Source organism: Acanthaster planci, linkage group LG11 (genome assembly GCF_054643075.1).
Source record: "Acanthaster planci isolate LZ-2023a linkage group LG11, COTS_SCS, whole genome shotgun sequence".
NCBI lineage: Eukaryota > Metazoa > Echinodermata > Asteroidea > Valvatida > Acanthasteridae > Acanthaster > Acanthaster planci.
This window is the reverse complement of record NC_141787.1, coordinates 7,180,379-7,203,313: the sequence shown is the minus strand read 5'-3', so window position 1 is coordinate 7,203,313 and position 22,935 is coordinate 7,180,379. Positions and strand designations below refer to the sequence as shown.

The following is a 22,935-nucleotide window of genomic DNA, read 5'->3' as shown; positions in this document are numbered from 1 at the left end:
CCGAAGGTCAATTCCTCCTTTCTGTTTATTTCAGGTTTAAGTTCTTTAATTTAACCATAACCCTACATAATACTACAAATTACTACTTGTGGTAAAATGTATTCAGCCCTGTCGCTTGTAAGAGGACATAACTTTAATATTGTGCTCTGAAGCCATAAAATACAATGTATAGAACAATACACTATACAGTGCTGTGGCGCTATGAATGCATGACTTTATTATTCTCAGTACAAGTAACAATGGAAGTAACCTAGCCAGAAGTAGTAATTTGTAGCACTAGGTCCGTCAGGCTAAGGCTATTACTTAGTATTTTGCAATACTGAGTAGTGTAAGCCACACAATATGCTTGGCGGTTAGGGTTAATATACGCCGATTCCATTACCTGCCTGAGCATCGCGAAACCGCGGCACTTGTTCAATATTTTAAGCTCAACTTCTCGAGACCGCCCCTCATGTTTCTTTTGCATGTGTTCGTGCAATGCCGATGACTTCCCCCTCACGTGTTCCTGAACCCTCTCACCAAGTGACCTAGCCGTTTCCCCAATGTGTTTCTCTTCACATCCTTTGCAAAGGCATGTAGATCAAAAGGAACAAAATTGTAACCTTCAGACGGTTTTAAACTGGGAAATAAGTGAAAAAATGTTCTCTTGTACGTAATTAGCACATTTATTTACTCTTAAAGGATTTAGAGTACAACTGAATCATATTTCTCATTAGTTATAATGTCACAAAATATGAAAATACATTTGACATTAATTTTGAAGTCCATTCAAACAAAAACTTTGCAGTACGTCTGTATAAAAGTATGCAAAAAGTGAATGTTAACAGAAATCCACTTGAAAGTAAACAGACATTACACTTCCTTTAATGCATACTGCACTTACAACTTGCTTCCCATTTGTCCACGGTAACCTCAACCCCTCCATAAATTAAGTAATAAGGAACCCGCATGATTTTATCCCATAAATCAACAATTTTGGGGCTTTCAAAAATTATATGCAAAGAGATTACCTGTATGACAGGCATATAAGAATGGACATCTTTCATGGTATATCCCTTGATGTTTTCCTGGGAATTTGTAAAATAAAAAAGAACTAGCTAATACAAGGCAGTACCATACAGAGACTCAGCTCTCAACCAATATAGGAATGGCTAAACCTCCTTTGATACGTATTTGTGTGAATTAGTATCATCCATTGCAAAACAAACTGCCAGCAGTGTCATCGGAGTCCTGCTCGGTAAGGAAAAACATCTTTGGGTATTAAGTGTTCACAAAACATATTGCAACCGCTGGTTTGCAATTTGAAACACTGCCACAGCAACTGAAATGTGGTAAAAAATCAACACAGACAGCAATTGATCCTCATTTCCTGGGTCCCCTTCAGATGTGCCTTGCACAAACAGGGCATGAAGGACGAAGTCCAACTATACTTCATCATATAAGCTCACACGTACGAACTCGATGGATTCGGTGGTTGATGTGATGCCCTTCTCAAAAAGAATGAAGACATACTGTGAAGGTCCCGGATGAGCCGTCATGGTGCTGTAACCGCTGGCCTTATCCCAGATCTGAAGCTCGCCGTCCCACGTTGTCCCGTTGTCGTAACTCCATCGCAGCGTCAGGTCAACTCCTGCATGGGAGCAAGAGTAGAATAATTAGAAAGGAATCTCATTTCCCACCAATTCACAACTACAAATTTTCAGACAGCTATGGACAATACCCCTAGGTTTTGGGCTGCCTCACTTGGAAACTTATGCTTTGTTTCACTATGATTCATAAACTTTCAGACCATGCCATACATGTGACTGGCTTTAGCAAAACCCAACACTTGGGTGAAAATTCAAAATTTGATAGAAGGAAATAAATGGGAAATATGCAAGTTGCGACATCCAATATTTTTGCAGGGGGATTGTGCAGCAGCAAAATTACACAGAATATCATGCGACAAGCTTTGCGGCTGGGATGTATGGATGTAGGGAATAAAGAATAAGAGGGAAACAGGGGCCAGTTCTCAGATAATCATCTCGGTGGCATTTTGACTGCATCAGTGCTTATGCATAAATCTCTCCACTCAGGGGGAGTTTAAGGTCTGCACATTTGTTCCATTTGTTGCAAAAGTGCAGGCAGGAATATGATGAATAAAGATCTCACAATGAGAGTCATAGGAGTGAGATTGGAGGAAAGCGAAATATCCACAAAATCATCGCCGGATGTCTTGAGGGGCTCATGGCAGCGTAGGATCTATGTACGAGATGCATTTGTGATGTGGCCCCCTGTTAACATACCGTTACCTATTCCATGTGTACTATGTCAACTGTTATATGTAAAAACACCCTAATGATAAACTAGGATTTTCCAGATTCTGAAAAAGATTGTTTGGAAAATCCTGGAAAATCAGGAAAAACCTGACGAAAAAACACCTGAAATCAGGAAATATCCTGACAGATCTCACCCCTGGAGTTAGGTTGGTGTAGTGGCTCTTTCCTTGCCTTCCACCACTGTGGCCCGGGTTCAAATCCCACCTAGGTCAGCATGTGGATTGGGTTTTCAGTCCCTAGGTCAGCCTGTGGATTGGGTTTTCAGTCCCTGCCCGGTTCCACAGGTTTTCCCTGGAACAATACATTTATCCCTGGTTTTCCTCCCACCTCTAAAACTAACTATTTCTTCATTGCCTTCTCAACTGTTACTCCATCCTGTGATTGGTGCTAAATGTACTACTGGATGAACAGAAACAAACAGTAACAAACAAACAATTTTTTTTCCCAAGAATTAAGAATCTGTACTCACTTTCTGTGGTACTTTTGGGGTTTGTGAAAAAAAGAACATCTCGGTGATAAAGCAAGCCTGCAGCACACGCTGGCTCGATCAAAGTAGAATCTTCATAGATATCTTTCATAGGAAACGACTCCACACCATCGTAACTGCGTGCCACAATACGACAGTGACACTTGTATCTATGACCATTGCGGATGTTGAGCATGACGGAGCCATCGGGCAGTTCAGCTGCCTGTATGCACAAATTCATAACGACTACTGTCTTTGATTATTAAAATTTCACCTACCAACATAATGGATTCAAACCTGGCACCCTCAGAACACTGTATAAATGTACCACTATGACTCAATTTTCAACCTTGTCGTGTTTACGTATTCCAGTTCAACGTTCTTTGCTGCTTTGAATCTACAGAACCCATACAGAGTGAATACCACCCGAGGGACGATTTTTCTGATCTTGTTGGCAGTGTCGAAGTCGAGTCCATCACAAGTCCAGTCACAAGTCCCTTCACAAGGCCAGTCACAAGTGACAGTGTGAACAATGACAATAGAATGCTTTTGTCACAGCTCATTTGAATATCTTGTGAACTTGCTTAAGACTGAATTATGACTTGTGATGGACTTACAGGCACTTGCAGGGAATTGTGATGGACTCAAATACAACACTGCTTATTGAAAAAGTAGCAGTTGCATTCTACTTCAAATCTACATGTATCATTCTTTGTTAAGCACCATTCATTTCTGCAAAGTGCTGCAATCCCAGACTCTCTCAACGTGCATGCGACATTGCTTATCAATGACAAATGTCAGTAACCAATGCTATTCTTGAATATCTTTCCAGATACACTGATGACTGTCAAGATTTAACATGCAGTTGGTAATATTTCATTTGTACATGTAATTGTAACACGGTGTAATTCCCTTAGAGCAGTAACAAAATGAAGTTTCCATCCATCCTGTCCATCAGCGTGCAATATCCTTCTTTCGTTCTCTAGTCTAGAAATGGAAGGGAATACCTGACATTCATCGGGCACAAAGTCGCTGCTTTTGGTGATATGCCCTCCCCATCGCCATGTTATCCCGTGATCATCGCTCAGTAGGCACTGCACGCCACCTCCAAACCCGCTGCCGTGTCCACAGGAGACCAGACGCCCCTTATTTGGTGCTCTTTTTTTCTTGAAAAGAAAAATGATATCAAGTGCTGCAGTCTACATCATCAAAATTGACTAAGGTCAGAATTGGTTAGTTTCAATCAAATCTGTGGTCTTTCTCCCTTCAAACAGTACCACCAATGAGACAGTTCGGTATTTCAAAAACACAAGATCATCCAAGAAACAAACACCTGAAGTACGTATTAGTCGGCGTGTGGCTGAACTGATAGGGCTGACCTCACGCATGTGTACTGATGTTCTCGAATGACCGACAGCATACTTTATTTTAAGCAAGCTCTGTCTTAATACCCAGCTCACTCATTCTATGACCTACGTGCAGCAGTACTCCTCAATGGTGACAAAAAAGAGAGGCCGGGTGGACACTTGACTACATGTGCAGCTGTATGTGCACGTGGCACCTACAAAAGCACAACACAGATAGAATGACACATGCGAATTTTGCAAGGTACAAGCAAACCAGCTAGTACGTGCATGTGGTGTATTGGCCCAGTGCATGTACGTTAAGCGGCCACTTTGGTTTGTACGGATACCACCGCCACCTACCTCAGTGTTTTCATATATAAGCGTAATTATGTACTTCAACAATGCACATGGTCTAACCAATGTAAAAGTGTAGATTGATGTTGGTGCGAATAAAACAAGTAATGTTTATTGTTTTAGAATCCACATTTTTCTCAAAGAGTACGTGGATGCCGAAGGGAAAAAACAATATGTAACAGTTATTGTTTACAATAAATAATGAACACCGGATTGCATCAATCAAAACGTCAACCCTCTAAAAGCAGCAGTTCCATTTAAACATTTGAGAAAATCTGTAAGCGGATTTGGAGCTTTTTTTCCCATTAAAACAAACGTCCCACCCTTACCAGTCGGGTGTCTTTGCAAGCTAGTCAGGGGCAGGCTCAGCAATGCAATACCTGTACACATATCACCAATGACAAAAGGTATGTAGGATACGGGTAATTCCAGAAATTAGGGGTCCAAAAGTGAGACATTTTTGTGTCCCTGTCACATCTAATCATTGTTATTTGGCATGTAAATATCACCGGAATTGATTTCAAACTATTGCGTTTTGTTTGGCAGGTACATGTAATTTGCATTAATTCATTACTCTTAGAAATTAGAAAATATGTTCTGAACTTATGAGATCTTATATGTCTGATATGACAGGGACACGAAAAAAATGTGACCCCTAATTTCTGGAATAACTCCTATGCCAGTACCAGCATATACACGTATGTGCACTGTTCAAAATGCCGGGTACTTCCCTGACAGTGATAATGATGAGGATAAGGTTGCAAACAAAATCAAAGAGCATTCAACCAATGTACATGTAAGTAGTGCTGACTGTGCTGACAGGCCTATTGAAATAACTCCTATCAAGATGCACCTGCGCTCCCATGTTGCATGTACATTTACCAATCTTACGTTGTGTTGCCTTCACTGGCAATCTCAACATGAATAGTGAAATATCCTCAACATATGTGCAAACATACATTTCTCTTGTTTTTCTCATCCAGTCTTGTATGTGAGGCTGCAAGAAAAGCGAAAAGGCTGAGGTGCTCACTGATATTAGTGCAGTGGATCACCTCGTGTTTGAATTAGGTAGGGGAAACGCTGATGCAAAGCAATCAACACAGAACCCTCTGTCATTCATTCATACAGCCCCTAAGCGCCACTGCATTCATTTTATGTCTCACTCATAGAGAGATCCAATTTGCTATTCCAGACAAGGAAGTCAGCCAACCTGGATGCCGAAGCCGGGCCCAGGGGCAAACGATGCCGTGCCGACTTGCTGCGAGAGGTTCAGTGGTTTTGACCAGGTCACGCCGTCATCCAAGCTCTTGACCAGCTTGGTGTCGGCGATGTCACACCGGTCATGGTGGTAGCAGTACGTGTACATGATGAAGATGATCCCTTTCTCGTCATCTACCATGACGTTGCCGAGGTTGAGGCCGTCAAAGATGAGGTAGCCGTCGTCTACGATATACTGCATCGGCTCCCACGTGTCGCCTGGAGAGCAGTATAAATCAATGAAATAATGTCAAGTGTAACCGATTCCTTCGCATGAGAACAGAACCCAACCTTGTTTGACAGTGCAAGTTCATTAATCAAATTCCTGAAAGAGCAATTTTAAAATTCAAGACCTTCACTCGTAGGGAGACGACAGACAGTTCTTTCTTCCTCAAACAGTGATTCCATCCGTTCTTTCCAGAACCAAACTCACCCACAAACGAGATTTACATGGTAATACTGGAAACACATGTGGGTAATTCCATGAGGTTGGGGCACAATTGGTGACATTGTCCTTGTTACATGGGTAACTCTTACCACCTGTCATGACCTGTAGAGTAGGTCATTTACTCTGTCAAAATATTCAGCCTTGCAAGATGTATTACAATGTCAGTTTGGAATCCACATGTAGGGAAATAACTTTTTATTTTTACTGAACCCACGTAACAACGGACACTGTCACAAATTTTGCCCCAACTTCGTGGAATGACCCATGTCTCACTGGCTTGTCCAACATGTCCACCATGTGAACCTTTGAATCACTGCACTAAATACTGCACAAACGTAGCATTTTTGTCATACTCTTTCAGAAACTTCTGACTGAAATTTGCAATGAATATTCACAACAACCTCTCCTATTAAGTCACGGTTCTATTTCTTTCCAGACCAGCACCTGGTTTGCTGTGGCTGACCATCGGTTCGCGAGCAAACGAATAAACCAGAGATGTTACATGATGGATACACCCATCAAAAAATTGGATAATAAACACTACTGCCAGACAGTGAGTAGAAATTGCATTGATATTGACAGAAGTTGGTGATGCCAACAAGTCAAATCTGTTTCAGTCAATTTGCAAGGTATTTTTTTAATTTCAAGGATGGATTTGCACCAGGGAGATGTACACTATACATTTATTTTGGATTTTTGCCCTGCCTGACGTGTATTTTAAACTCTGCAAGCTCAGTGTATGCCCTAGAAACTTGTGAAAAAACACAAGCTTACTAGGGTGGGACTCAAACCTACGACCTCCTGCTTACGTGTACCTTGAAATAGTTTTCACGGTACCCGCTGACGTACACAAGCCTTCGGGGGCATACACTGCGCATACAGTGTTAAAATACACGCCCGGCAGGGCAAAAATCTAAAATTTATTTCTTCAAAGTCAAATCTCAGCTCAAGTAAAGGAAATGTGAGATCTAAATCTGAATCAAGTCCAAGTCAGCGACTCAAATCAACAACAACGGTGCTTAAGCGTTCCCTTACCTCAGTCAAACAAGGAAACCAAATTTCAAGTATGGAGCAAGCACAACAAGGAACACACATGTACAGGTATACATAGAGCCCCAAATCTCACCCAACTCATCAACTGATCGGCGGATGGCCATGAACTTCGGACCAGCATCCCCTCCGGAGTACTTCCTGGCTTCAGCGACGGCCAGCAGGTGCCCTCCAGGGGTGTAACTGAGCAAGGGAATGCGGTAGATGACCACATCTGCCTCCTCCTGTCTCCACAGGGGCATCTGGCCTGCGATGAAAGGGTCTACCTGTAGTTTAGAGGCAAAGTCAGCTGTTGGTTAAAATCAGCCTTTACACTGTGGACGTGCTGATCAATTCAAGTGACTAATATGATCATTGTATCATTTCCATCCTAGAACAGGGCGATGTTGAGTAACAAAACAGCACAGATGTCACCACTGCAGAGAGTCCAACTTCACAACATAAGCCTATTATAAAAAGAATAGCCAAGGCATAAAGACTCTATTATTTTGGAAGTATTCCATATTGGACCATCAAGGACACCAAGGATTTGAAAATGAGGTGCCTGTTAATTATAGGGGGATTTCAGAGAAGGAAAGGGTGTCGATGCATGTACCTGAAGGCGGGGCGACAGGTGTGAAAAGTAGGAGTAAGCTTTTAGCTGGATCGTTTGGTGGGGCATGCACAATTTTTAGTAGGTTGGGGACCTTGTTCTTAGATTTGCAAGGCCATCTGTTTGCTTTGTGTTGCAAGTACATGTACATACATGTGCGCAATGAATAGGCAATGAACTGCAGCATGATAGATGCAAAAAGTAGTTGGTAAAGTTGGAGAGTGACTTTTCCAGGGCAAACACATGGTGTGCACTGTGTTGTAGGGCGTCAGCACTGGTGTTGACCCTACAGGGTCCATAAGGGGAATTTTACGCCTGATACTTTTCATTAACTTTTTAAATGCAAAAATTAACAGGTATCGCTGTTGGTTACTTTCATTACAAAGTGCACTCTGTAAAAATTTCATATTTATCCCAATCCTTTTCCTAAACAAAATGAGGGTGGAGCTGTTAAATTTAAAGATTTCTTGTTCAAGTTATGAACTGATAAAGCTGCTTATCCCTGCTACCCATATCACGAACTGTATATCATCATTTCAAGAAACATTTAGATGGCAAAAATAAAAATTCTAGCCAATTTAAGCATAAAAAAATTGCTGCAGCTTTGAGGTTTCAGCCTAGGATGATATCACACTTTTGCCGATAAATATGAGCTGTACTGAGTATGGTAGCTTAAAATGAAAGGGGCAGTCCTATGTGAAAGAGGAAACATGGTCACCCTGTTACTGACCTCATTGTTAACCCAGGTCACAAACGAAAACAAGTTTCACAAAAAAACATGAAAGTGGAGGTACATGTACATGAACCTCTTAACCCTAACAATCAAGCATGTCATTTGGCTTACAGTACTACAGAATACAACATACAGTAGATAGAAGTCTGAGCCTGAAGGACCTACGTGTACATGTAGCACAACAAATTGTTACTCGTACAGAGAACAATGAAGTCATACATTCACAGTGCCACAGCACTATATGGTACATTGTCTTATCTATTGTATTTTATGGCTTCAGAGAACAATAAGGTCATGTCCTCTTACAAGCGACAGCGTTATATGCTACATGAACATTTGACTACTAAGTATATGTAGTAATTTTTAGTATTATGGGCTACTGTTAGGGTTAAAGTACAACATATTAGTTCCACTGTCTTTTCTTGAAATAACATCTCATCATATACCTACAAGAACGAGTTTGGTCATAATACAACCAAATTTCCACTTTCACATGAAACTGCCCCATAGGCACAAATGAAATTGTAAAATACTGCACCACAATAATGAAATCAGAGTGTTAAAATGAGGCACAAAGGGGCATACAAGAAAAACAACTTATGTGCAACCGGTTTGCTCTAATGGAAAAATGACTGTCAAACATTGCCCCTTTTCCTTCCCACAATCCCTTTCTACCATTGTGCAAAATCATCCATGCAGTATTTTCGATAAGGCTTATCGAAGGTCAGGAAACATTGAAAACAATATACACAAGTGGGTGGTCTTTTTGACAGGATTTGATTGTTCAAAAATCCAGCGAGGGTTACTGTTTTAAAAAACGAACAAAAACTAGTTTTTTTTCTCGGCCTCACGCCAACTTAAATGGGTCTGTCCACAGCAAAATACACATTTGCGTGACACAAACACAAACATGATGTAAAATATTATTGTAAACATTTTCCTCAGGAAGATACAAATGTTTATGTTCAGGTTACCTGCTCAAGGAATGGCAAAATTAGCCTGTTTTTTGTTTGTCACGCTGCATGCTCTGTGGACAGACACTGTGACATACGTTATTCCTTAATTAGCTCTCCTTAAATTCCTGTTTAGGATAACTTAAAGAAATAAAAAGCCATGGATTTTGACACATTTCTCAAATGTTGCACCTGTAGTACCCATGGTTTAACTAATGAATTGCTTTTCTCTGTAAAAGTGGTATTTTAGAAAACCTGAAAAACATGAGCTGACACAGTTATGTGCATGTCCCACTGGAACCCCTTAAAATAAGCTGAACATTTTCATCAAGATCCTGATTATTTAAACAATGAACAACCAAATCCTATTAAACTGTGTAAAGTATCTCTCTACAATTATACAAATATCAGTAAAATGGTTAAAGTTCATTTCTTGACTCTCAACAATGTAGAAAAAAAGAGATGATTTTGTTTATGTGCAAATGTGTCTTTAAGTTTTATTGTGGACAGACCCAAATTGAAAAGCAGCCTAGCGGGCTTTCGGGCCTGGGCAGCGCGGCCTACATGTAACTCTAACCTTTGCATTTGGTAGTTCAAAACTAGAAGCAACGCATCCAAAGACTACTAGCAGTAGAAATGTGCTTGTCATGACCACGGAATCGGAAAATGCTCACATTAACCCAAACTTCGAAGTCTAGGGTAAATCACACAGAATCTTGCTGGCTGGACGCAACCTTTAGATAAGCCAACTTACTTAGTTCTGCACACTAGATCGTGATGGGTGGAAGAATGAGGGCGCTAGTACCAAAATAAAGCCGGATCTCACTGGTATTCGGCAGCAGCAATTATACTGTGCTGACATTTTATCGAACCAGTGAATCTACATGTACAACACCACTCCATGTTCAACAAATACCACTCCCAAATCTGCAGATCTGTGTCCTAAATTCTCGATATCCGTGGTTCATTGCATTGGTGACGTACGTCGATCGACCAATTAAATCCGAAACACTGATTAATGGCCGCTGACGCTTAGTACTCAGCCCTATGGCTTGATCGGCAGTAAAGTGCTACTTGTACAATGTAAGTTGTTAGTCGTACATGTAGTTGGTAGTGTGGAGTTAGCCCCACTAGTGTGGCACGGCCCACGGACTGTCACTCCCGATCTATCCTTAGGATAGGTCGGGAGTGATCCGTGCCACACTAGTGGGCCTAGTGTGGAGTATGCAATGCATGTAGGGCTAGATTGGTTTTGTGATTAATAAACTAGGTGAAATAGCATTTTTGTGCAGCCAATTTTATATTTAAAACTCGTGTGTGATGGAAAGGGAACTAACCATGCAATGCATGCAGTGATGTACATGTATGCTAACCAGCTGCTAACGTTACTGTCGTAGCCAGGTAGCCCCACACACAGGGCTGTGGCTGTGGATGCCTCTCTTTTCAAATCTTTCTTTCTTGTCGCCACCACAGCCCTACTTCAACATAGTCAAGGCATGTCTTTAATGTGTGAAATCCGAACAGCAGAATTTCCACAAATTTTGACTGACTCAGCAAGTTTACTTGTTTCAGAAAGGAAGTAGAGTTCAGATATTTCATACTGGAGCCACTGACATGGCTGAAAGTACAGGTACAACATGATCAACCGATCTTGCCCACCATTCAAAATCATGACATCCGTGACTTAGTGTATCATGGGCTGGTCCATCATGTCCATTGGTGGACTGTTTCCATCACATAGCTCTAGATCCATGTATCTCTGGCCACTGTTTGATAAAATAGACTAAATGGCTTGGTGATTGCGAGCATTTTGGAGTAACTTTGATAAGGCAATTGCCACTGTTGGTTTTGCTCAACTACCAGGGTTGACAATTTTACAAGCATGCAACTTTTTCTCCGTTCATCATCCTCATTTTTCACTTTTCACACTCATGCTAGTGAAAGTTTAAAACACCGTACAAAGTCTTGTAAAGATTGGAATTTCCTAGTTTTTTTGGGGCAAAGTCCAAGATTTTAAAGCAGGGCTGGCTGAAACCTGGATTTATATATTTTTTTCAGACAACCTCATTTCCAACCCAGCAGTAATTAACCCTAACGGTCCTGAATCCTCCAATTTTAATATGATTCTGCACATACCCTAGGGAGTTAGGATTAATGTTCTTAACCCTAACCTACCCCAACCACACAGAATTAAACAGTAGTAAAGTGTTTAATTCTGTGGGGATAGGTCTGGTAGGCCCATAACAGCTGGCTTTTGCGTTTGGTTTGGCATACCTCAGAAAAACAAAGTCTAACAGCCTCTGTACACAATGTTCCATATTGGTGTTTAACCTTTTGTGAATGGGAAAGGTTAGGGCCAGCAACCCTTGGGGGGTTACAGACAACATGTCTTACTCTCGTAGCTTATTTCCTTTGCTTTTCTTCGCAGAGTTGTGTGATGGCAAAAACTAGATTTGTTCTGGCACCTGCTGCATAATCTTCGAATTTCAACTTGGACAACTTTGCCAGGAGTAGAAAACCTTCCACTGGAATAGACCTCCGCCCACAAATAAAGAGTTACCCAGAACTGATGTTGACATCCCAGAGGGATCCCTGAATCTAGCATGGCCGATGACTCCCTGCCAATCACGGGAGTGTGTGTGGTTGCCGACAAAGAAAGGCGCCCTGTTCACTATGATCTTGTGAGTTTAAAATCAAAGGCAGTATTTTTGCATTAGTTCAACCTGCTTTAGAGCTGTGCCGAATATTCCGAATAACGGAATATTTGATCGATTGTCAAATATTCAGATGTTATTTTTCAAATTTGAATATTCAAATGCAAAATTCATGAAAAGGAAGGGAAAATTTTCTTTTGTTTTAAATAAAAAAAAATTGCACTGTGGAGACACGGTTCGAGCAGATTCAAATGAAAAGCATCAAAAATCCTACGATTTAAAAAGTTCATTATTCATTAAACAATTTAAAAGGAGTAGAAATTTTCAATGGGGCAAGAAGTCTTGTTCATCTCTTAAATCTTGCTAAATCGTGGCACAAGATACTCCTAGATGGTTGAAGCTATTATATTGATCATAATGTACAATTCTGTGTGTTATTGCAATTGATTTTGTATATGGTTTGTTCATCAATAGTCTGCCGGTTGGTGTTACCGAATATTTGGATATTCGATCAAATTGAAGGTCGAATATTCGAATAGTGAATTATTTGAATTGACTCAGCCCTAACCTACTTATCACTAATGTTTGCAGATATTTCCTTTCTGTCAGCCAATGTACATCACTTAAGCATTTGATTGAAATAAAAACTGCAAAAAGTGACGTCTCCTATAACCACACAAGGCCACTTAAAAAGTAAAATAGTTCAGCATCAGTTGTATTTGCAAAAAACGAGGAAGGAGGAGGTTTTTTTTAAATATTTTGGTATGCATGCAGAATGCTGATCTGGACTATCGCAACCACGGAACGAAAGCACCATCTTAACATAGGAAAATCGGAAAAGACAACTTTTAAACAAAAGGAAAAATCAAATGGCAAGATTTTTTGAGGCAGTCACTGATGCTAATCTAATTATTTTTTTTATGTGGCCTAATTGGGGAAAACAAAGGAACAAAGACAATGGAGATCATTTAGTATTGACTCTGAGTGGGATTAGTGACCTTTTGTTGGGTTTTAAGTTTGACTAAGGTGGGACGTTTAACAGAAAAAGCTCCAAATCTGTTTACAGATTTTCCCAAATATTTAAACCGAACCACCCCTTTAAAGAGGTTTTACATTTTAATTGATGCAATCTGGCATTCAGTTTTATTGTAAACAATGTTTGTTACATACATTTTTTCCCCTCGGCATCCATGCACTTTTGAGGAAAAAAAAGTGGATTCTAAAGTAGTAATAAACATTGTTTGTTTTAATTCAAATGCCAAAGACCAATCTACATTTTTACATAGGTTGGACCACGTGCATTGTTGAACTGTATCATATACGAAAACACCGAGATACATGTAGGTGGCAGCAGCCTGTGTAACATGCTGGCTGAACGTTTAAACAGTATGGGAAAGTTTTGTAAAAGGTTTTCAAATTGAATGTAAATTCCTACCCTTAAATTTGACAACATCATACAAGCTAATTTCATCACCAGAATGACAAGTCGTGATGTGGATGGGGCCACAGTGTGCTCAAGTGCAGTTCCGTCTCACGTCTCTGACCACTCCGCAGACTACTAAATGCGTCCCTCAGTACTCCACAGATTTTTGTTTACCATTGTGTATGTTGAGTGTAGGCCAGACAAAATGCCTTGTACAACAAAATGTGAAGAGCGCCCTCTGTTGACATGTGCTTCGCTGTTACCGTGTCGACTGTTAGCAGGAATAAATTATGCATCATCCTCCAATTCCTGTCTCTTTTTTTGACCTTAAATTTGCCTGCGCCGGGTCATGCAACAGTGCGCATGTACATGTTTGTTTGTTGTTTTTTTTTCCCCCTTCCAAGATTGAGAACACTACCGACAACCAAGATGCTGACATCTGGAAGGATAGCTTCTTCAAGAAGGTGAAGAGATATCTCTGCTTCACCCGCCAACCTGTTCAGGTCAGTGCAGGTACAGTAGTGAGAGTTGAAACTATGGCCACAGATCCCTTCCTTTGTCATTGGTAATGCGCATGATCACTTCTTCAGGTACAATGTACATGCATGATATCTTGAGCAGATGTTTCAGCATGTTGTCGCTGTTTGAGCACCGTTGGTCGCAGGCCAGAAAGTTGTCCTCATTTTCGGTAATTTTGGAAGAACAGTTTACAGGAATGATACAGTGGATATTAAGCTCAAAATAGTTTTCATGCTTATCACTTTGGATTGCTACCAGATCGGAATACCTGTTTTCGGTTGAAGTGAAAAGAAGGTGATAGCTTTTCAATTGAGAAAATATTTTCATCAAGGTATGCAGGAATGTACTATTTTGATGTCATACAAGGCATTCCTTATCTAAAGAGCATGAGAAAGGACCAAAAAATTAATCCTTCAAAATCACTAACAATGTTTTGAAGAACTGTTGGCCACTTCTGTTGTCCAAATGAGCTGCTCAGCATGAAAACTAAGCATAACCTACTCTAAAAAAAACATGTAGAGAATTGTGATGCATATATTGTACACAAAGCTATGTACTTTGAAGACAGTCTCTTTCTGCGTTGAATGACATCACACTTTGGCTCATGAATAAAGAAATCTTCATTAGCATACATGTAAATCACACTCTTGAATTGTCACCTTTTTACTGCTATAAAGGAGGCGGCAAGTCATCGTAACATGTAAATTAAACTGTGCTTCATGTTCCTTAAATTTCAGACGAGCAGAAACGCTCCTGAGTAAATGCACTCATGCATTGCCAATTTGTTTTGCAGGGTAACGTAGTGTTGACCGACCTGACCGTCATCAAGGAGGGGGATCAGATACCTCAGGGCTACACAGCAATTCCAACCACTTCAGACTCAAGTAAGACTTTGTTTACCACTCCTTTTTAATCGCGTACGGACGATATTGTCCTGCCGTTAACTTCACCCCGTGCTCGGTGTTAAAGTGTTAATTTTTGCACAGGAGAGAAAGTTGCAGAGCCCCGAGAAAACTCCTCGTGACGCAGGAGAGAACTGATGAGCAGTTCTACTCCCAGTTGGCTTTAAGCCAGGAATAGAGCCCAGGACCACAGTAGTGAGGGGCAAAAATATTTACAGTTGGGACCATAAGTTTACAGATGTTCAGTTTTCCTAAATTTTTGCTGTTTCAAATACTTTTGCTAACTTTTTCTTTATGGGGTCAGACAAATTGTATCTCAACTTAATGTTCATAGTGTGTCCCTCAATTGCAAATACTCAGAGACATTGAGTATGGTTCAAAATATTAATATTTCTGAAAATAATATTGTGAAAATTTACATCCACCCCCCTTATTATACTTTAAAAACATTTCAGAAAGTGGTCCACTGCAACTATGAGATGTGACAAAAATACAGAAAGTGGCACTAAATATTAGTAATATGTACAATTTTGATTTTTCGTAAATATAAATGTGAATCATATATTTGTGTCTTGGTGTTTTTATTTGACGCATACACCATGTACATTAAGTAGAGACCCATCTTGTCTGTCCTCCTGAAAAGAACAGTTGGTAGGAATGAGTGAAGTTGTGAAATTTGAGGAAAAACGTTTTTGCTTTACCAGGTGTATGTAAACTTTTTGCCCCGACTGTATTTAAAACTATGATTTTAGATTTTAAACTTGGCTTGTGAAATATGGAGCACCTCTAAGTAAAGCATGTTTTGTTGGATTTCATCTGTCCAAATAATATGGAAGCATCCAAAAAACACCACAAGGGTTCCCCTCATTTTCTCTGTTTTCTCCTTAATGACGCAATCTTCATTCAGAATTTGCATCTTGGCATGGACAGAAAAAAAGCTTTTTGTTGTAGTTGAGCTCTGAAGACAAATGACGCTGCGTTCGATTTGGATGCTTCCATATTTATTTGAACAGATAAAATTAGAGAAAACAGGTTTTACGCAGAGGTGCTCTTTAACCTTGTCACTGCCGGATTATTTTGACCTCAACTGCTGGGCTGTGGCATGCCATTATTGGAGGGCGTTGTGCAGCAGCAGGCCCCATTGAACCAGCAGCTGCATGGTGAATAGACATGTGTGGTATGCACTAATGCTCACACAAAGGTGCTGTAGTAGCAGTCATCCATAGGGTTATGAGTGAGCATATGGTTGATCTAATTTTGTTTTGCGCATGTTACCGCATTTTATCGTGTGCTGCAACAACCTGAAATGAAGCTAAACTTTTACTTTCTAGTTGTGGGACCTGTTGAGTATTTAGATTTTTGTTCTTAATGTCTCTCAGAGGAGCCTGTTCTGAAGAAGAAGATTCTGATTGTTCAGCTTGTCATGAGAGGACAGGTGACAAAGGCTATCTGTGGTATCTACTTGACCTCCTCCAAAGCTAAGATGCGACCCATTGACGCATCGCCTAGAGGGTAAGGAAGCAATGCATTGCATCTGAGAAAGTGTTTGCTTTGAAGTACCAGGCATTTCCTCATTTTTCACTTCACTCTCATGCCACTGAAAATTGAAAAACACTGTACAAAGTCTTCTTAAGATTGCAATTTCCTCGTTTTTAGCATACTCAAGTCCCATGCCTGTACAAGTAAGTACGCTTCTCCCACGAGAATCTCAGTTCTGGTTTGGAAAACTTCTGAGCTCATGTAATTGGCATCGTCCTGAATGCCTTAGTGCGTAGTATTTAAGGGCAAAAAGATGAGGAATGCATTTTCTTTTCACACGTTTTATTACAGTGTTCATAATCATGGAGTTTATTAATTATTGGGTTTTTACCAGGACTGCGGTCTTCCTTTGATATATTAAAAAAATTTCCAAGATGCCCTTTTTACGGATGCTTTAGCAGTCAAAGTTGAAGTGATTGGCTTAAAATGCAAAAATATACTGCCGCTTGTTAGCCTGTGGCTGGACAACATTTCTGCCAAGCTTCAAAACTAAAGCAAAATTGATTCTCCAATTGAATGAACCATCAAAAATGGCCCTGACTTTTTCTGAGTTTTACTGTTATAAATACCTTGGGCAAGATGGACTTGGATGGATGGAGTGACGAAGGCCAGATAGGTGCTGTCCATTAAGTATGTATGCCCAAAACCCTGACTTCTTTGACCCTCTTAAAACCCACACTCACATTGCATATTTCCCATTGAGTTATCAGACTAGTGGCAATGGTAATAGCATACCTGCCAACCTGTCGTACTCCTTCCTGAGGTCAGGCATCATGACATGATCGATTAGAATTGTAAATGAACTGATGGCTCATTTAAATACCTTTGAATCTATTGTGTGGTATAGCCTGACCTCAGGAAGGAGTACAACAGGTTGGTAGGTCTGGAATGGTAAGATCCGCACACAGGGAGTGAACGTTCATGTGTGGTAATGAGTTTTGTTGTATAAAAGCTGGTCCAGATAGACATGAATGGGATGAAGTGCATTGATTTCATATCAATTTATTAAAAGCAATTTTACTGCTCTGCGTTTGCAGGCTTTTTGCCCCAGACCATGTACAAATGTGTTTGTAATGTCAACAGTCCCTTTCCCTATATCATTAAAGATACGCTATAAACAGGCCTAGATGACCCCAAAATTACATTTGCCATCTAGTTACCTCCCCCTCAAAAAAATATTCCAAATCCGGTCAGCTTATAATCATCTTTCTTCACACTGAAAATGTTTTTTTTTTTTTCTAATTTGGTGTAGAGAGATCAACGGTTTGTCCTTGTACCTCAAGATGGGAACACTCCCGAGTCCGACATCACAAACTGTCCCCACGGATCCCTACGGCAGGCCACACTCGGTCAGCAATCCTCAGCCTTACATGAACAATGCAAACATGGGCTACCAAGGGTAAGTCGCCAGAAGTAAGGCATGTCAAGTCCGTGTCAGAATTGGATATTTATGGAATGTTGGGTCGGACATTATGCCATGTCTGATTCCCTCGGCTAAGGTCCGCATTAATGCATTCTCCTGTGGCAGTAGCCAGTTAGCGGCTAAGTCCACTGCCTCGCATATGTACATGTACAAGTGCTAGCCACAGCCAAGTTATTCAGATGCTGTGTCTTATAATGTTGTTTCCTGACTTGTTCTCGGTGATCTGATCAGTGTTTGAAGTGGATAAACCCTTGTGCATGCCAAACAACGGCTACATGCATTGTTTTGCATGCACAACATTTTTTCCACTACAAACACAGGGCGAGGGCTCCCTTCATGTTCTCTGTTTTCTCCTCAATGACGCAATCTACATTCAGAATTCGCATCTTGGCATGAACAGAAAAAAAAACCTATTAAGCTTGTTATAGTTGAGGTCCAAAGACATATGACACTGCGTTCGATTTGGTTGCTTTCATATTTATTTGAACATATAAAAATCAGAGAAAAAATGTTTTCCTTTAAGTTTTTCTAAGCAAATTCTTGTTAACATTTCGGGCCTAATGCTGTGTGTACCGGTAGATCTCCAAGAACGGCTGCTGGGAGCGTGGCTCCGGCCCATCCGCTGCCTTATCAGTATCCATCTAGAGGCAGTACCCTGACCAGGCAGGCATCCATGATACAAACCAATGCAGCCACTGAGAGGATACATTCAGGTAACCAGCTTTTCTTAGGACCATCACATGGAAAACACATTGCATTTGTACTCGCAGTAACTGGTACCACGGCCCTTGCATTGGCCTATTTGTCGCACTTGGAAATTTTGCAAAACATGAGACCATTTGTTGCATTTGAGAATTGCCCTTCAAACCAACGAAGCACACGTTCAATCTGTGGTGCCAAACAGGTTCGAAAGTTCATAGGCAGTATTTTCATTTTCATTTTTGAGAGAGCAAGGAATGTAGATTTGCTTTCGTGTATTGTTTCCATGTAACATGACTTCTGTGAGACACCATCTAATTGGTTGTTTCGCTGCTTGTCCTCTTGGCCGTGTGAACCAATCATTTTGTTCTGGTGGTACTTACATTTATCTTCCTACTTTTTTTACAGCTATTGAAGGGGTACCGTTTGAACTCCACACCTCACTACAATCAGCCAGCCAATCTGAAGTAAGCAGGATGATTTCATTCAAAGACACTTCAAATTGTTTAACACAAAAACCTGCATTTTTACTCAAATGTGCCTGGCTTATCTTGTCTAACATTGTCTTAGCTGACGATTAAATGCACATGCACTCATATTTTATGTTATCAGCAATGCTGATAATGCAGCCAGGCCATAAGGCACACTGGTACTTTAATGTTAATCAGTCGTCTTTTCAAAAGACAACTGTTTAATTGACAATCTTTAGAAGATTGGTGCCATGCGTAACCTGTATGAGGTAGTCATCAACTGTGTTCGCATTATTAAGGCCCTCGCCGTCTCCTTTTGAAAAGAAATTGGTGTTCCCAGTGGAACATTCTTAACAAGAGGATTTTTTCTCTCTCTCTTTCTCCCTCATTGAAGGATTTTCAAACGCCACAGCTCCAAACAGCTGAAGATGTGCTCCTCAGATATAGCTATGATTTCAGGACAGAGCAGCAGTCCAAACAGAGGAATCTTGTGGCTTTGTGAAGGGCCTTGTACATGTATTTAGCTTTTCTCACATTATTGTGTTTTGGTTGTAGATTTAGGGAGAGGCATCTTGGATTCCCCCCCCCGCAAAAAGCTTTATACCGTCATTAGGCTTGCCAAAAATATGTAGCTTGTTCAGATGAGAAGGGAGTTGTTTTCTCATTGTTAATGATTTACCATTTCATGGTTGACATTGGTTCCCAGCAGAGACCTGGGAGAGGCGATTTCGGGGCCCAGAATCTGGAAAAGCCCAGCATTTTTTGTCCCACTTCCACCTGGCCTAGATTCTAGTTGGCAGTTTCTCCCCAGATGCAGCCAAAAATGCCGAGTAAAACTACCCGGGCTGTACCGTACTGGCCGCAGACTGTATAGACCAGCAAAATAGCTTAAGATGTCTTCCGATACCAGTACCTGTTCTGGTCGGCCAGAAAAACTCCATCTTGGTGGATAGTTTTGGCAGGATCCTTCGCGTATCCTGCAAACTCCGCAAGAAGCCAGTGGCACACTCTGTGTACTTAAACTTTCAAAAGGCATCAGACTTTCTTTGGAGTAACAATGCAGGGGTTTGCCATGCTGAATCCTGCAAAAGGCAGATATTGAAGGGGGGATCTTGGAGGATTAAGCAGAATTATTTGGTCTGAAACAACTCGATCTGTATATATATATCAGCTGGGGAAAAAATTCGACTTTGGTTGCTTCCTATTTTTAAGTTACTTAAATGTGCTCTTACTTTTTGTGATTTGTCGTACTCTGGGATATTTCACTCCAGGTTTGTTTGATATGCATTTTTGAAAAGTATATTTTGAACAATTCCAATGTGCATCAGTGAAAAGAGCGAAACAAGGCAATGCTCCATCGTGGTTGATATGTATTTTATTGAGATGTGGTTTAGTATGCAAGTACCGACTGCTTCGAGTGGCAGAGTAAAGTCAGTCTACCTAGGAATCTTTACTGTCACAAGTTTGAGCACTTCATGCAGAGCATCTTATCCCCAGAGTATGTAATTACAGAGGTATCTGATCAGTACAATCCGGTGGAAATGGACCTCGTTCAGTTCAAAATTCATCATGTAATTTACTCATGAAGCATTTATTTCAAAATTGGTGTGCCATTTTCGTACCTTTCAGAATCCTGCCCTCTCCTGGCTACCCAAATGAGTTAAGTTTGACGGGTTTTGTATACATGTAGTTAAACGCAACTTAACAAACCAGTACAGTTAATGAGGTACCCTCCTTGTTATAACTCCGGAAAAATATTTTTCAGTTATGTAAACACTTCATATCCATTTTTTTCTCTGAATGAAATTTTCCCTCCCTGCTCCGTGATGCACAGTGGCGTTGGGGGGGGGGGCACACAGATTTCTTGTCTTTAAGACTGCTTCATCGTTGACTAGGAAAGAAGTCACCGGTATATTTATTTATCAAAACCCCAAGCAAATAAAACCATCAAATGAAAGCAAGGATGTTGGAACCGTGATTAAGGCTTTTTTTTGGTCCCCAATATCATGTTGAATGAGCTTGAAGCTGCATTCGCTTTTGAATTTGCCCTGCCCCCAACACCAAATACTGGATACGCCGCTAGTGGTGTAACATAAAAACCTGCTCAATGCATGATTTAGCGGCACTTCCTTGTGAAACCAAGGATGCTAGAGGCACAGTGCCCCGATAGCTTTGTATACATGTAAATACATGTATAGTACCTTTCAGGATCAAGCTGCAATGGTGTGCGCTTTCTTGAAGTGCATGGCAAAATTAGGGAAATAGAACAAATCCCATGTTAACTACTCCACTCAGGCAGAGAGACGGACTCGGTTGATGTGAGGTTATTGAAAAAACACCTATTACAGCAGGGCAGTTGTGATTAATGAGAGTACATGTACAAAACGTCACTGAATTCCAGTTAGTTGAGAGGTTGGAGATAACCATTTTTCAGGACGTCACTTTGGCCTATCAAATATGGTCTCCAACCAGTAGAAAGGCATTCCCATGGCATTCCCTTTATGTAACTGTTTCAGTATACGTGTACTGATGTGATAAAAAGAGAATTCACATTTAACAGTAATAATGATGATTCTTAGATTAAAGATTATTTAAAGATGCTTTTATTTGTAACATTAGTACCGAGCATTCAATATTGTTACACAGTTGTAGACCAGTAGCTGTTGCTTTAACTACATTTTCTAAAACTCATCGCCAGTGACACTGTCAAGTTGAAGTTGTGATGCATGTTTTGTCGTAATCTCCTCTACCAAAAATTGAAGTCATTTAAAGGAGAGAAATCCATGCTTTTGTGTCTCTCTGAAGAGCAGAGACACGTTCATAACACGACAAGATTCTGATTGCTGCTTGACAACAACTCTGTATTAAATAAACATTGCTTTGACACCTTTCCTCCATTTCTTGTAATGTTCATGTACAGTGTTCTTTGCATGCCAAAAACATACATCTCTGAAATTGTCTTTGCTTCGAAATGCATCGTGTTGTGGCACCCAGAGACCGTAGTGAAGATGTACATTGGCATGACTAATTAGCACCAGTCTGGTTTGCGCTCATGAGGAGGCAATTATTAAACCAAAACAAAAACAATGTACACTGCGCTAGCTAGGACTGTGTCTTTTTTATTTCCACCTTGAACTGAGTCAGTGTTTGCCTGTGGGCCAAACTACATCGAACACAACGTGGTCTATTGCAAGCGTGCGATACTGCATGTACTGTACACTGTACATTGAGGATTTCTGCCGATGACGTCATCAAATCAGCCTGGGAGCGCAAACGGCCAAAGGAGATTTTTTTTTCATTGTGGGGTCACAATTAATGTGGTAAAAATGAATTTATTCTGTTTTTGAAATGGTTACGTGTTTATTGTTACTTTTAAAATACTTCACGTGAACTAAATGTTTTCTGTTTCTGTTAACCTTTAACTCACAAAAGGGGTTATTTCTGAATCAGTCAACATGTATCCGATTGAATATTATGGGGGAATAGGCCAACCCATAGCTGTCACGGATGATACTGATGAATACCTCATTCTAAAATGGAAAAGGCCACCCGGGGTTTGTGATTGATTGAAGGTGCGCAGTTTGTATGGATGTCCCATAAGGATTCTTTGGGATATTTGCATGGATGTGCTGAGTTGAATAACTGTACTCATTTGGATGTTTCTGCCTTTATTTCTCCAGTTTCAAAGACCGTCAATCAATAAAGTTCAACTCACTGCAGGTTTTAGTGCCTGTTTTATGTGTATGCGTTGTCATTTTCTGGAATTATGAGTAGGCTTATTGTCACAAA

General features: G+C 40.5%; 2 protein-coding genes across 3 annotated transcripts; one reads left to right on the top strand and one right to left on the bottom strand.

Annotated features, from left to right (window-relative positions):
- Positions 1-641: 641 nt before the first annotated feature.
- LOC147797325 (sialidase-1-like) lies at positions 642-10,327 on the bottom strand. Of its 2 annotated transcripts, none has more exons than XM_087143394.1 (6): positions 10,272-10,327; positions 7,316-7,505; positions 5,695-5,960; positions 3,792-3,950; positions 2,788-3,007; positions 642-1,630 (listed from the first exon to the last, which is right to left on the bottom strand). In XM_087143394.1, exons 2-6 carry the CDS (start codon positions 7,479-7,481, stop codon positions 1,425-1,427), a joined length of 1,017 nt encoding a protein of 338 aa, XP_086999520.1. In that variant the 5' UTR covers positions 7,482-7,505; positions 10,272-10,327; the 3' UTR covers positions 642-1,424. The 2 variants fall into 2 exon arrangements, with proteins under 2 accessions (XP_086999520.1, XP_086999519.1); XM_087143393.1 differs by having other exon boundaries at positions 10,095-10,291.
- Positions 10,328-10,383: 56 nt separating this feature from the next.
- Positions 10,384-22,237, top strand: LOC110986890 (multivesicular body subunit 12B-like). Its single transcript, XM_087143489.1, has 9 exons — positions 10,384-10,600; positions 11,946-12,198; positions 13,999-14,097; positions 14,907-14,997; positions 16,395-16,527; positions 17,807-17,953; positions 18,557-18,690; positions 19,085-19,143; positions 19,541-22,237. Exons 2-9 carry the CDS (start codon positions 12,121-12,123, stop codon positions 19,646-19,648), a joined length of 849 nt encoding a protein of 282 aa, XP_086999615.1. The 5' UTR covers positions 10,384-10,600; positions 11,946-12,120; the 3' UTR covers positions 19,649-22,237.
- The last annotated feature ends 698 nt before the right edge of the window (positions 22,238-22,935 follow it).

Coding starts and splice junctions, on each gene's coding strand:
- LOC147797325 (XM_087143393.1), bottom strand. CDS start 10,166: ATGACAAGCACATTTCTACTGCTAGTAGTCTTTGGATGCGTTGCTTCT. Junction 5,961..7,315: donor CCGATCAGTTGATGAGTTGG/GTGAGATTTGGG, acceptor ACTGCTCTCCAG/GCGACACGTGGGAGCCGATG. Junction 3,008..3,791: donor TTGTGCCCGATGAATGTCAG/GTATTCCCTTCC, acceptor TTGTGCATACAG/GCAGCTGAACTGCCCGATGG.
- LOC110986890 (XM_087143489.1), top strand. CDS start 12,121: ATGGCCGATGACTCCCTGCCAATCACGGGAGTGTGTGTGGTTGCCGAC. Junction 16,528..17,806: donor ATTGACGCATCGCCTAGAGG/GTAAGGAAGCAA, acceptor AATTTGGTGTAG/AGAGATCAACGGTTTGTCCT. Junction 19,144..19,540: donor AATCAGCCAGCCAATCTGAA/GTAAGCAGGATG, acceptor CCCTCATTGAAG/GATTTTCAAACGCCACAGCT.